This window comes from Marmota marmota, unplaced genomic scaffold, assembly GCF_001458135.2.
Source record: "Marmota marmota marmota unplaced genomic scaffold, marMar, whole genome shotgun sequence".
NCBI lineage: Eukaryota > Metazoa > Chordata > Mammalia > Rodentia > Sciuridae > Marmota > Marmota marmota.
The window spans coordinates 1866763-1881478 of NW_026000164.1; the positions used below are offsets into that span (position 1 = coordinate 1866763).

Sequence of the window (14716 nt, forward strand, 5' to 3'; positions counted from 1 at the left end):
CCCCCCCCCCCCCCCGCATACCTTTTGGAGATGACTTTTTGGCAACTTGCAATATTTCAACTAAAGTTATTTGGACTTCCAACACTTTAACTTTTAACGTATCTCCTTTATGATTAGATCGGTTACCTTCCTTTTAAAAATAAGATTTAAGTGGATTTCCTACTTAAACATAACTATTTGATTTATTTTTAATATCATTTATCATTTATTCTTATCATTTTCCGTTGTTTTCAAATTCTGAGCTCATTTGTATTTTTTCTCTTGTTTAAAATTTTTTTCCAGTTGTAGATGGACACACTTTTATTTATTTGTTTATATGTGATGCTGAAGATCGAACCCAGTGCCTCACATGTAATAGGCAAGTGCTCTAAATTGAGCTAAAACCCAGCCCACTTTTTTTTTCTCTTTAAGTAGTAAAATAATGTAAAAGCTGTGAAATTATCTGAATGTTGTTTTGTCAGTTTTCTAAGCTTCTTATTTGTAATATCTTATTCTTTAAATTTCTCTTTTTTTTTCTCATTTCTATCCCTTAGATACTCCAAAATAACTTAAAGATATTAGTTCTTTAAATTTTTTTTTAATATTACATTGGGTTACAGAATCTACCTTACCACTGTTGTTACCTTTATTTTATTTCCCTAAAGTGTTTTTAAGTTAAATTTCATAACACTTAAAAAGGTAATGCAATTAGATCATACTCAATTTTTGGAATTTTATTTTCTTTAGTCATTGTGCATCATGGTCTTTTATGTCAGCTTCAAACAAATACAAATGTCTGGGTGTTCCTCATTCACTTGATTAAATGTGTAGCTACAGCCTGATGTATCTACTCTGTCCAGAACCTGTTAAGTTGTTGAAGCTACTGCTATAGACAAAGGGAGTCTCCCGAAGGTTATCTGGAAAGAGGAAAGGCCAAAATAGGGATACCTCGGCCAGTTTTAATGACATAGCACACTTACCGGGGTGTGTCCTCACATCCAGCCATTAGGAAGGGCTGAGTTTAGGGGACAAAGTGACCGCAAAGTCTGGTATTTACTGTTTAACATGGTAAAATGCTGGAGAAATGTCCAAATTATTTTATAGACCTTTAAATTGTGATTTATATGGAGTATAACATATAATCCTTAAAATTCATTATTTTTTACTATATGTCTTTATTTCTTTCTAGGCCTCGAAGTAGAGGAAAAACTACGGTGGATGATGAAGATAGCATGGATGGGCTGGAGACAACAGAAGCAGAAAATATCGTGGAAACAGGTATCACAGTTTAGTAAGAATGTACATGATAGTATGCACGTGTGTACCTGGCATATGTGTGGAAACGTGTTGTGTTAGCCGTGGTTGATGCACTGCACTTCAGTTCCATTTGTCCCAGTTAGTTTGCTAGCTAGTCACCATGTGGAAAACCCAGTCTACTCCCTCACACCTTTTCCTTGAGACCTGATTTAGTAGGAATTATTTTATATTTATGGATAACTGTTTTATCAAAGTAAAATTAAAACTGCAAGAAGCAGTAACTCAGGCTATTATTATGCTAGCTCACAGGATATTTCTTACTTGTGAACCATTAAATATTTGTTTAGAGCTTGTTTTGTTAAAATGTATGTAGAGAGAAAGTGTTTCACTAGCGAATGATAGTATGAAATACCAAGTTGAACAAATGGCTTTAGGTGTCCTAAGTTAGCTGACATGTATTGTGCACCTGCAAAATGTGGGTAGAGTAGGTTGCCCAGAGTGGTTTCCAGAATTTACAGGAGATTGGTGATACGTGGTCAAAGGGACTAGGCTTCATATTGTATGTAGAGGATATCTGTGGTAGGTAGTCCGTTGTTGGCCTTGTTTTCTATAGTTGTTGGATAGAATTTGGATGTAGTATTAGGCTTCATCTCTGAAGTTGAATATCATCCTGATGCTTATTGAATGTCTTTTGTTTTTATAGAAGAGTTTAAAATTGCATTATATTTTAAAATATAATTTTCTAGAAAATGCGTTATGGTTGTCAAATGTGTTATTATATAGGTTTTTTTTTTTTTTGAAATCTTTCAAATAGTATATGCAATTTCTATCCCTCTTCTGACTAGGGCCTAGGTAGGTAGAATGACAAAATAAAGCTTGAAAGTTCCGAGTTTTAAATTTACCCTTTTTGCTCATTATCACACTACTGCAAACTTGAATTTATGTAAATAGCATTAGTTCTTTTTTCATATAATTTTTTCTGTAGTTCACTGTTAGTAATGAAGAGTCCTTTCGAAGCTTTAAATAATATTTTCATTATGATTACTGGCAAATTAAACAGTGCTACCAGAGTGTGTTGCGCTTATCCACATTCTTGCTGGGCTCTCTCACTCAATAGCAGAAGGTTAGCACCTGCCTTTCTGTTTTACTCTTCTGTGCTTCTCTGGTTGTCATTTTTGATAATCTATTCAATACCCCATCCTTTCAGCTTCCTGATTTCCTCAGAAATCCTGTTCTTCATTCCCCTTCAGCTGCTCATTCTTATGGTCATATATTAGCTTTCTTATTGTACCAGCCACTGAGACAATTGCTATTTCATTTCCAAAATCAGCTCTGCTGTCCTACTCCCTGGCTGCTTTTTTTTCCAGGTCGCTTTTCTCCTAATGCCTCATTGGTCTTACCAGTGGGCTTGTTGCTCTCCTTTCTGGCCGGATTCTGTGACTCATCATTGTGGTCATTCTCTTCTAGCAGCCCAGATTGTGCATTCTAGTAGCTGAACATAGCTGTAGAGAAAGGCATAATCTTGCCGACTGATTTCATTTTAAATTTGTGACCTCAAATCAAATTGGTGATGACTGGTGCCTTCCTTTCATTCTGTATACTTAAAAATTTCCTCTCCCATTTATTGAAAATTATTACTTCACCACCATCTCTTTTCAGATTTCTAATACTTCCTCCCAGTTTTCAATCTTTAGCTGATGATCTTGCTTATTTTAGTGAAAAAAAAAAAAAATTTTTTTTTTTTACACTCACCCATCAAATCTGCTTTCCTACTTGCATTTTTTTTGTCCATCTGGTAAAATGGAATGAAAACTCTCTGTGGTGGTTTGAGGCTAAGTCCTTTACTTGTGTCCTGAATTCTATCTCCTTTCACCTTTTGTGGATTTTGGGTCTGCAGTTTTCTTTGCTTTCCTATGTCAGGGGTTTTTACAACTCAAAAAATCATTTCTTAGCTGCAGAATGTGTTGCAGAATCATCCCTCTCAATCAGAAACAATCTCTATGGATCACTCATCTCCTCTTAGCTACTGTACATGAGATTCTTTACTCATCTTTATAGCAGAAGTCCTTGGCAGATGTCTTTATGAAACCCTTGAAAAAGTTGTCATATGGTGGCTACCGTTTTTTTGGTGATATTGGGGATTGAACTCAGGGATACTTTACTACCGAGCTATATCCCCAGCCCTTTTTAGTTTTTGTTTTGAGGCAGGGTTTCACTTAGTTGCCTAGGCTGACCTTGAACTTGTGACCCTTCTGCCTTAGCCTCCTGAGTTGCTGTAATTACAGGTGTGTATCATTGCACCCGGCTGGTTACTATTTTTTTTGGGGGGGGGGCGGAAGGGAGACCAGGGATTGAACTCAGCGACACTTGACCACTGAGCCACATCCCTAGCCCTATTTTGTACTTTATTTAGAGACAGGGTTTCACTGTGAGTTGCTTAGCACTTTGCTTTTGCTGAGGCTGGCTTTGAATTTGTAATCCTCCTGCCCCAGCTTCTTGAGCCAGTGGGATTATAGACGTGCACCACCATGCCCAGCTGCTACTTATTTTTGACTGTTTTCTCATGAACTCACTCAGATGAGGCTTTCTTCCTTTTTTTCTGCGAAAATGTTCTTGTCAAGTCACCGGTAATCTCATATTGCCCAAACCAGCTTTTAGTCTTCATCCTTCTTAACCATTCATTGTCTTCTCACACAGCTAACCACTCTTGGGAGTGAAACTTATACTTGGCTTACAGGACTGCAGATCTGTCTCTGTTTTTTTAAACTCAGTGATTTCTCTTCATTCTGTTCTTCTCATTTTGTGCATCAAGTGGTCTTTCTCAGTTTCATGGCTTTAAATATTACCTATGTGCTGATGACTCTAAAAATCACAGTAGTGACTTTTAAAAAATTATTTTTAACTGATAATAAAAACATAAAAGTTGACATATTATTGGAGACCACTACCAGTTTTTTTTTTCTTGCCTTTAACATGAACTGTTATCTTCAGCTTGTTTGTTAGCACCTCTTCTTAGATGTTTGAAGAGGATCTAAACTGAATGTGTGACCTTTATAGAGCTTCTTTTTGGGTGATGTATTGAGGATGGAACTCAGGGGCACTCAACCATTAAGTCACATCCCCAACCCTGTTTTGTATTTTATTTAGAGACAGGGTCTCACTGAGTTGCTTAGCTGCTTATTGTTAACTCTGAAACCTCTTCCCGTGTTTCTGTGTGAGCCATGCTACCATATATGGTTCAGGCTGAAACATGGAGTGTTTTTTTTTTTGTTTTGTTTTGTTTAAATATATATTTTTTTAGTTGTAGATGGACACATACCTTTATTTCTTTATTTTTATGTGGTGCTGAGGATCAAACCCAATGCCTCACAAATGCTAAGCAAGTGCTTTACTACTAAACTACAACCCCAGCTCTGGAGTCTCTTTTTGGGAGTGTGGGTATGAAGGACTGAACCCAGGAGCACTTAGCCACATCCTCAGCCCTTTTTAACAATTTTGAGTCATGGTCTCGCTAAGTTATGCTGGGGGTGGCTTTGAACTTGCAATCCTCCTACCTCAGCCTCCTGGAACCACAGGAATTACAGGTATGTGCCACCCTGACTGGCTATTTTTATCCTTTTGTGGTGCTGGGGTTTGAACCCAGGGCCTTGTGCATGCGAGGCAAGCACTCTACCAACTGAGCTGTATCCTCAGCCCTATTTTTATTTTTTAATTAATTAATTAGTGACAGGGTCTCACCAAGACTCTGGCTGGAGTCTTCCTTGATTTATCTTCCTGGGACTTTTTTGGTCTTCACCTTCTTGGTGTTTCTTGAGCTCAGATACTTCCTTCTCCTCCTCTGCCTGTCATTGCACAGCTGGTCACCACCACCCTTGCTCCTCTGGACTGCTGCAGTTGGACTCCACATAGTGTCTTCATTGGCCTTACTACTTTTCCTCTCACTCCATTCTTGTCTGTTTTCCATAAGAGCCTTTTACTTCATCTGCCTACCATCCAAAGCCTCCAGGAGTAATTAGAACACAATCTAAAGTCTGCACCATGAACTTCAAACTCTTCTGCCCTGACCTGGGCTACCTTTCCCACACCATCTTATGTTTCCTTTGCTCCCTGGGCTCTAGCCTTGTGACCTCCTTTTCCTTCCTGGAGTTTGGCATGCTTCTTTCCAAGGCATTTGTATATTTTGTTTTCTTGGAATACCCCCGACCCCCCAGCTTATTTCTTTACTTCAGTCAGTTTTTTGCTCAGGTGTTGTGTTTCCAGAGAGGTCTTTCCTTACCAACTTGTCTAAAAAGCAGCACTAAGCTGGGCATGGTGGTACATACCTGTAATTCCAGTGACTTTGGTGGCTGAAGCAGGAGGATCTCAAGTTTGAAGCCAGTCTTAGCAACTTAGTGGTAGAGCATCCCTGGGTTCAGTCTCCAGCATCCACCATTAAAGTGATGAGGACAAAACCCCCAGTACTTGCTGCTCTCTGATCTCTTCTGCTATACTTCTGTTCCTGGTATTTAAGAAATACGATATCATGTTCCACGTTTATTTATTCTGTGCCTTGCACAGTGTATGAGTGCTGTGAGGTCAGTACTTCCAGGCACACAGTAGGCCTTCACTTTACTAACTGGAGCAATATCATCTTTTGCATTTTCTAAGCTACTTACTGTTTTGGAACGTTGTCACAAAAGTAAATTTTTGACATTGATTTTTTTCTTAAGAGTAGAATAGCGGGCCCCACAAATGAATTGTTTTCTTATTTTGTCTCCATGTGAGGTCAAGACTGAAGTATAGAGAAAGGAGCAGGAGGGTACTTTTTTTTTTTTTTATCCTCGTCTTTTATACTGAAGTTAAGCCAGGGCCTGTTAGTGTATTAGCTCTGTGTCTGTCAGTGGAAAGGCTTTCATTTAGTTCTTTTAGTGGACACATAGAGAATAGGGAAGGAGGGTGGGAAGAACAGCCATTAAACCAACAGACTACAAGTGAACCCAGGCAAAAAGAAAAGTTCTGTAAATGTCTAGTTAATTTAAACATAAATTCAAGTCTGGTGCAAGGTTCTAACCTCTCCATGTGTGTCTCAGGATTCAAAAGCTTATTGAAGGGTTCTTTTACCAATGTAAAATCCATGCCTTGACACACTCACTCAATAATTTGTAATGTAATAATTTCATAATGTAAGAGTATTAATTAAAATGAGCATTTTATCATGGTTGATGGATAGGATTGAGGAACCCACAAGTGTCCATTACTATTGCTCTCATCTTTGTTATACAAATAACCTTCCTTCTCGTAATTTTGGATTGTTGCATTTAGGTTTTTTTCCTTCCTTCCTTCCTTCCTTCCGTCTTTCTGTCCTTCTGTCCGTCCTTCCATCCTTTATAGCTTAGTATTCCTTTTGCTGTTTCCATACATTTTGGGATGTTGTGTTTTCATTTCCTATTTGTTTCAAGAAATTTTAAAATCTTCCTCTTAATTTATTCATTGATCATTCAAGAGTATGTTGTTTAATTTCCATGTATTCATACAATTTTGAAGTTCCTCTTGCTGTTGATTTCAAGTTTTATTACACTGTGGTTAAAGAGGATATATGCTATAACTTTAATAAATTTTTGGTTTTCTGAGATTTGTTTTGAAGCCTCACATATGGTCTGTCCTGGAGGATGTTCAATGTGCTGATGAGAAGAATGTATTTTCTGCAGCTGTTGAATGGCACTTTCTGTACATGTCTGTTGGGTGCATTTGGGTTGTAATATGATTTACCTCTGATGTTTTTTTGTTGATGATTATTTTTGGGAGGTCTGGATGATTTATCCATTGATGAAAGTGGAGCATTGAAGTCTCCAACTATTATTGTTGTAGAGTCTATCTGTCCTTTTAGATTTAACAATGTTTGCTTTACATAATTGGGTACTTCAGCATTAGGTACATATACATTATAAATTATTATTTATTCTTGTTGAATTGATCCCTTTTCATTATCATAGTGACCTTCTTTGTCCTTTTTTTTTTTTAACCAGTTTTTGGATTGGTCTGTTTTATTTGATACAAGTATAGTCACTTCTGCTTACTCTTGGTTTCCATTTACAAAGTCTGTGTGCATCTGTAAGTTGGGAGGGTGAGTTTCTTGTAGTCAGTACACTATTGGGTATTGCTTTTTTAATCCATTTGGCTAGTCTTTATCTTTTATGAAATTGGGAAAAATCATCTTTTTTTTCATGCTGGGTATTGATCCCAGGCCCTTGTGCATGTGAGGCAAGCACTCTACCAACTGAGCTATATCCCCAGCGGGAAAACAATCTTTTGAATTCAAGTTTATTATTGATATGAAAGCACACTCATCATTCTGTTAATTTTTTTTCTTTGGTGGTTTTGTATGTACTTTCTTCTTTCGTTCCTCCTGCACACCTTTGTGGTTTTACGGATTAACAGGGGAAGCTGCTTCTAGTTCTCTTGTGTAATTGTACTGTTGAGTTTTGTACAATTGTGCATTTTTGTGATAGCAGTTATCGTCCATGTCTCATGTAGGACTTCCTTACCTGAGCATTTCTGTGGGGCTGGTCTGGTGGTAATTAATTCCTTCAGTTTTTGCTTGTCATGCAAAGTCTTTATTTTTCTTTCATTTCTGAAACGTGGCTTTGGGTTTAGGACTTTTAGCTGACAATTTTTTCTTGCAGGACATTGAATGTTTCATTCTATTCTCTCCTGGTCTGTGAGATTTCTGCTGAGACTTTATTTTTTAGAGTGTTTTTAAATTCACAGTACAGTTGTGGGAGATGTGATAGATTTTTCCCATATACCTTCTAACCCCACACAGCATGATCTTTTCCATTGTCAACATCCTATTCCAGAATGGTGTAACTGTCATCTAAAGTCCATAGTTTAAAAAAAGCCCATCCTTTGTGTTGTACATACTGTGGGTTTGGGCAAACATATATTGACATGTACCCTTATGTATCATAGAGAGTAGTTTCACTACCATGAAAGTCGTCTGTGCTTTACCTAGTCATCCTTACCTCCCCACACCCTCTGGCACCAGAGGGTTTTCCTTTTCCAGAACGTTGAATAGTTGTAACCTTTTCAGATCAGCTTTTTTTCAGTTAGTGGTAGGAATTTATGTTTATTCCATGTATTCATATCTTGATAGATTGTTTTTTTGAACACTGAATATTGTTCCAGAGTTTGGCTATACCAAGTCTATTTTTCACCCATTCACCTACTGGAGGGCCCCTTGATTATTGGCAATTGTGAATAAAGCTGCTATTATGACTGTGTCCAGATGTTTGTATGGACATGTTTCCAGCCTATTTGAGTAAATACCAAGCAACATGATTGCTAGATTGTTAAGAGTATGTTGTAAGCACCCCCTCATTCAAACCTGGACCTTCAGCATGCTAGGCAAGTGCTCTACCAGAGAGCTAGAACTATATCCTAGGCCAGAATAGTTTTGTAAGAAACTGTTAAATTGGTTGCATTCTTGGCTGTATAATGTAGCAGAGAAATATCTTTATTTACTGTTAATCTATATGTGTCTTTATATTTAAAATGGGTTTCTTGTGGACAGTATGTAGTACGTAGGTGGGTCTTGTTTTTGGATCTACTCTGACAAGTCTCTTTCATTTTTAAGTATTTTTTAATTTTAGATAAACACAATACCTTTATTTTATTGATTGATTGATTTTTTTTTTTTTAATGTGGTGCTGGGTATCAAACTCGGTGCCTCACATGTACTAGGCAAGTGTTCTACCACTGAGCTACAACCCTAGCCCAATCTGTCTTTTAATTGGTATATTTAGACTGTTGACATTCACGGCATTTTCTCTTCCTTCCTTTATTACTGGGGAGTGAACCCAGGGCCTCCTGCATGCTAAGCAAGTGCTCTACTGTTGAGCTCTATGTGGTAGAGGGCCTTATTTGTTTTTAGTTGTAGATGGAAACAATGCCATTATTTTATTTATTTATTTTTATGTCGTGCTGAGGGTAGAACCCAGTGCCTCACATGAATGAGGCAAGTGCTCCACCATTGAGCTACAGCCCCAGCCCATGGTGTCCTATTTATTTTAAGACAGGATTTTCATAAGTTGCCCAGGTTGTCCTTGAACTTTTGATTCTCCTGCCTTAGCTTTCCAAGTAGCTGGGATTACAATTGTGTGCCACTATGCCTGGATTCAAAGTAATTCTTGATCGAGTAAAATTAATAGTTCCCATATCTATTATTGTTTTACATTTGTCACCCTGTTGTTTGTTCCTAATTTTGTCTTCCACTGTTGGCCACCTTTGTGATTTTAATTGAGCACTTTCTATGATTCTGGTTTCTCTCCTTAGAATATATCAGTTTAACCTTTTTTAGTCTTTGTTTTGGAGTGTGTAATATATAATCACAGCTGATTAAAATCTGCTGCCTATGTACTATATTTACTAACTATATTTACATAAAAAAAAGAATTTGGGTGAGTTAGTTGTAATCAATTGACCAGATTATAAGTAATGGTCAACAAAAACCAAGTTAATATCTATACATTAGAATAAGTCTTGGGCAAGGGATGTGGCTCAGTGGTAGTAGTGTGCTTGCCTAGCATGCACAAGGCCTGGGGCTCCATCCCCCACACAACACACACACAGAGTACAAGAATGTCTCACAAATGATATTAGTATTAACACAGTAAAACTGTTTACTTATTTAATTTAAATAATAATTTAATAAGTAAAAGCTAACTTATTTATCAAGACTACCATTTGTTAACTTTGTAGGCTTTTCTACTAATGGCATCTAGTTATATGTATTAGTCAACTTTATCACTGTGACAAAAATACCTGAGATAATTGACTTATAAGGAGAAGAGGTTTATTTTACTGCTTAATTTCAGTTTGCCATTGCTCAGTCCCATTGCCCTTGAGTCTGTGTTGGGAATGGGTGTGTTTTAGTTCAGCCATTGTGACCAAACAAACAAACAACAAAACAAATGAAAACCCCCCCACAAAACCTCATGAGCAATTTTAGAAGAAGAGAAATTTATACGGGCTCAGGGTTTCAGAAGTGCACAGAAGGCGGGCTCCATTGCTCTGTTTTGGAGGTGAAGCAGAGCATCATGGTGGAAGAATGTGGAGGAAATCAGCTCAGGACATGGCTACCAGGAAGCAGAGAGAGAGAGATAGACACACACACACACACACACACACACACACACACACCTGACTCACCAGGGACAAAAATAAAAATCCCAAAGGCATGCCTCCAGTGATTCACCTCCTCCTAGCACACCTTACCTGCCTGCAGCCACCACCCAGTTAATCCATTCAAGGGAATTATGCACTGATTCAGTTAAGGTGCTCGCAACCCAATTACTTCATCTCAGCTTTCTTGCGTTGTCCTTGTATGAGCGTTTGGGAGACACTTCATATTTAAACCATAACAGCATGACAAAGGAGTTCCATTCACCTCAGGGTGTATAGAAGCAAAAAAAGAGCAAGAAAGAATAAGGGACCAGCATCCCAATATTCCCTCAGTGGCATGCCCCTGAAATTTACCATCTTTCCACTAAAGGTTTGGTCACCTTCCAGTTGGGCCATGGACTGGACACCAAGCCTTCAACATCTAGGCCTGCGGAGAACATTCAGGAGGCAAACTGTGGCACCATATACCTTGACTTACGTCTTAAGATCTGGATTGTCTTCAGGCCCAGTTTGTGTTTATTTTTGGCTGCTGCTTGTTTAGTGATTATTAGTTCTTACGTGGTAGTGATGCTCAACCCTTAGTGTTTACCTGGGGTAGACAGATATGGTAGGAATTGCTGCTTTGTCAGCACACTTTGGACGAAGCATGTGGAATTGGAGTGCCCAAGTCATATGTGACTAGTTCAGTTCTGTTTTGGTTCAGCAGTGATTTAATGAATGTTTGTATGCATTATGCTTAATATACAAGCTTGTATAAAACCCTACATATGCCTTTGTTTACAATAATAGAAATTTCAGTGATATAATTATTTTAAAATGTAGACACTCAAAATCATTACACATTTTAAAAGTGCAGTTGTTAATTGGCACCAGGTTGTGGTAGCATGTGCACAGAGAGGTTTGGTTATGTAGCTTATAAATTTAACTAGTATTTTCCTACCTTGTTTAGATATGAAAGTTTACAATGGACTTTTATCTTTTTGCATCATTTTAAAAATCTTGATACTTTCCCCTATTAACTGTTAGAGTGTATTTTTTTATACATGGTCATGGTACATGAATAGTGGTACTGTCCTGTTGAATAGTTCTCACTCTCTGCCTTCTGTATACGTGTTGAAATTACATTTTCTAGTCCCTTTGTGGGGCCATATCATTACTCATGCCCAGTGAGCTGTGATTGAGAGTCAGGTCACTTGTGGACTGGAGCAAAACATTCTCAAGCTGTTTTTATTTCATCAGTGTTTGCGTTAGTGGCTTTTTTTTTTGTGTTTGGTCCTTAGACGAGGAGATGCTGGAGCAGAAACATATTCGTAAGAATTTGGAGTTGATTAGTTATAGTATGCCATTTGCAGACAAGATTACAACAAAATTTTCAGTTATATATTGCTTCATAGCAAGTCACCAGAAAATATAATGACTCAAAACAATAGTCATGTCCTATGATTTTTGTGAGTCAGGAATTCAGGTGGGTGTTCCTGGGCAACTCAGCTCTCTGCTAACATCAGTTAGTGTCAGTTATTGCTAGTCAGTTGATGCCTAGGCTTGTTTAGAGAATTCAGGACAATTATATTGGTTGATACATATATTTTTAAGCCAAAAAAAAAAAAAGTGTAAGAAGAAGATCAATATTGATACAAATAACCATTATTTTAAGGTGAAGATGTATGGTGAAATGTTTTTTATTTTTGCTTCATTTATTTATGGCAAAAAAATCCACTAAAAACACTTAAAAAAAGTGTAAGTTAACTAAAGGAAATATTGGTAACAACTAAATAAACCATCCAGAGTACAGTTGATATCTAAAATCACAATTTTAATTAATATTAATGTATTTTGGGGTTTTCATAAGTTTTGGAATTTAATTTTAAGCCTTTTGTGCTTGCCTTAAAGAAATCACGTTAGCAAACATGGTGATAATATATATTTATTAGAATTTATGGAGCTGTGATTAAGGAGAAGAAGTTACCTATAAAGTGTTAACTCTCAAAACAAGTCTCACATTTTTGTGTCTTTACTTTTAGATGTTTATATATTATTCTGTTAAAGCAGTGACCATGTTCATATTAATCAGTGTCAACATTTTTAGGAATTTAGTAAATAAAGATAGGATGAATAAAAAGTCTGCCCTTTCTAACCAGCGCATGTTGTAGATGTAGAGGAAATACTAGATAAGACACCTCTTGACAGCAGAACTCTCGTAAGACAGACTTCTTCTGACCATTTCTGTTCAAAAGGAGAGAACATGATTGAACAGTTTATCAGTTTCGTTTTCTTCTGCAATTTTCATGTAAAGGGAGCATGAACAGTTATTTTTTTTTTAACATTTAGTTTTTAGGTGTAGATGGACACAACACAATGCCTTTATTTTTATGTGGTGCTGAGGATCAAACCCAGGTCCTGCCGTGCTAGGCGAGCGGTGTACTGCTGAGCCACAATCCCAGCCCTATGAACAGTTTTAATGTGCTGTGGAGGTGAAGGAATTCGAGAGAGGAAAATAATTTTTCCTTTATTTAGTAGTGTACCAGAGCATACAGGAAGGCATGCATTTTTCTTGGGTAACTAGCAGTTAATGAATGCTAGTGTTGATTAATGTAATTACCAAATATTAGTTTTTAAGAATTTTATAATTATGTGTGTTTACATAAATAGGATCTATATTTGGGATGATTAATTAATTAAACAATTGAATCAGATTTTATGACAATCTCTGGTTTTAAAACAAGCATAGTGTCTTTCCAAAGGTAAATAGAGGGGACTCTTCACCTCCTCTGTGCCCTTATCCCTCTGGCAGTCCATGTACTTCTCAATAAATAACGTTTTTAAGTTAATAAAATAAGATACATTGGATTATGCATTTGGATTATACATTGGATTATAAAATCAGTGAATTTAATAACAACTATAATTTTGGCATACCTATATGGGAAATGGTATTTGGGATATCTATAACATTTGAATTCAATAAGAAAATATCTACAGCTCTACTAATGACTGAGAAATGGGTGTTGCCAGTAATACTACTTGTTGCTTGTAGTCACTCGATAATTTCTTAGAATTCTAAATTTTGTAGGTTAGTATAAAAATAGAGGTAAGTAAAAGTACAGATGTAATTTCTTCCTGCAAGATCTTAGAATCCCTTAATAAATAAAATATAAAGATTCACTGAAAGCCAGGTAGTTTGAAAGAATGTACTGTGTTGGTAGGAAAGACTGTACTTGAACACTGGGTATTTTGACATCTTATAGTCTATTATGCTATTATACTTACGAGTTTGTTGTAGGATACATAGTCCTTTGAAAGATAAATAAATAAAACTATTATGTCCATCAAAAATTTTTAAAAAATTAAGTAAAATTATTTATATAATTTTTTTTGGGGGGGTATTACTGATGATTGAACTTGGTCACTTGACCACTGAGCCACAATCCCCAGTCCTATTTTGTGTTTTATTACTAAGGCTGGATTTGAAATTGTGATCCTCCTGCCTCAGCCTCCTGAGCCACTGGGATTACAGGTGTGCACTGCCTCGCCTGGCAAGAATTACATAACTTTTTTTTTTAAATATTCATTTTTTTAGTTGTAGATGGACACAATACCTTTATTTATTTATTTTTACGTGGTGCTGAGGACTGTACCCAGGGCCTTGAATGTGCTAGGCGAGCACTCTACCACTGAGCCCCAGCCCCAGCCCAAGAATTACATAACTTTTAAGGAGAGTAATTTTATAATTGCTCCAAATCAGTAGTTTTTATTTCTATGAGCTTGTCTGTGAGGTTCTTGCCACTTTATAATCTTAGTCCTGCTAAAAAAGATGAAGAGGAAAACTTTATTTTCAGTTTTAATTTCATAGTCTTGATTATTCAGCAAGTGATTGATCAGTTAAAATGTCCTTGTAAAATTGTTAGTATTGTTTTTTTCACATGAATTTATTCATACTCCTTCTGTACTTTGTTGAGGCTGTGCCAGTATTATGCATGTACAAATCTGATTGTGCATTCTGGCTTTGCCCCTCAGCTTTGTGACTTTCAGTTTGCTAACTTTGAGACTTTGATTTCCGTATCTTTCAAATGAGGATAATAGGTCAGATGGTTGCTTTTAGGTGCTGTGAATTGAACCCAGGTCCTTGTGTGTGTGCTTGGCAAGTGATCTTCTACTGAGCTCTATCCCTAGCCTCAAGAGATTTTTTTGTAAAGGAGAGAACCCTGAGGGCTGAGGTTGTGGATCAGTGGTAGAGTGTTCGCCTAGCATGTGCAAGGCCCTGGGTTCAATCCTTAGTATTGTGTCCAACTATAAGTAAAAAATAATTAAAAAAAAAAAAAAA

The 14716-nt window shown here is 36.9% G+C and overlaps 1 protein-coding gene and 1 long non-coding RNA gene across 11 annotated transcripts in view; one reads left to right on the forward strand and one right to left on the reverse strand.

Moving 5' to 3' along the window:
* Nucleotides 1-4568, reverse strand: part of LOC125611605 — a 22793-nt gene extending 18225 nt beyond the window's left edge. Inside the window, exon 1 of the long non-coding RNA XR_007341809.1 lies at nucleotides 4556-4568. This is a non-coding gene — a long non-coding RNA (uncharacterized LOC125611605). The remainder of the gene's footprint in view (nucleotides 1-4555) is intronic.
* The window catches only part of Kmt2c (lysine methyltransferase 2C), a 255597-nt gene that overhangs the window by 59451 nt on the left and 181430 nt on the right, over nucleotides 1-14716 (forward strand). For all 10 annotated transcript variants that reach the window (XM_048786668.1, XM_048786672.1, XM_048786664.1 and 7 more), the window contains exon 2: nucleotides 1169-1257. In XM_048786668.1, the coding sequence (XP_048642625.1) occupies nucleotides 1212-1257 (46 nt within the window). In that variant the 5' untranslated portion in view covers nucleotides 1169-1211. The remainder of the gene's footprint in view (nucleotides 1-1168; nucleotides 1258-14716) is intronic.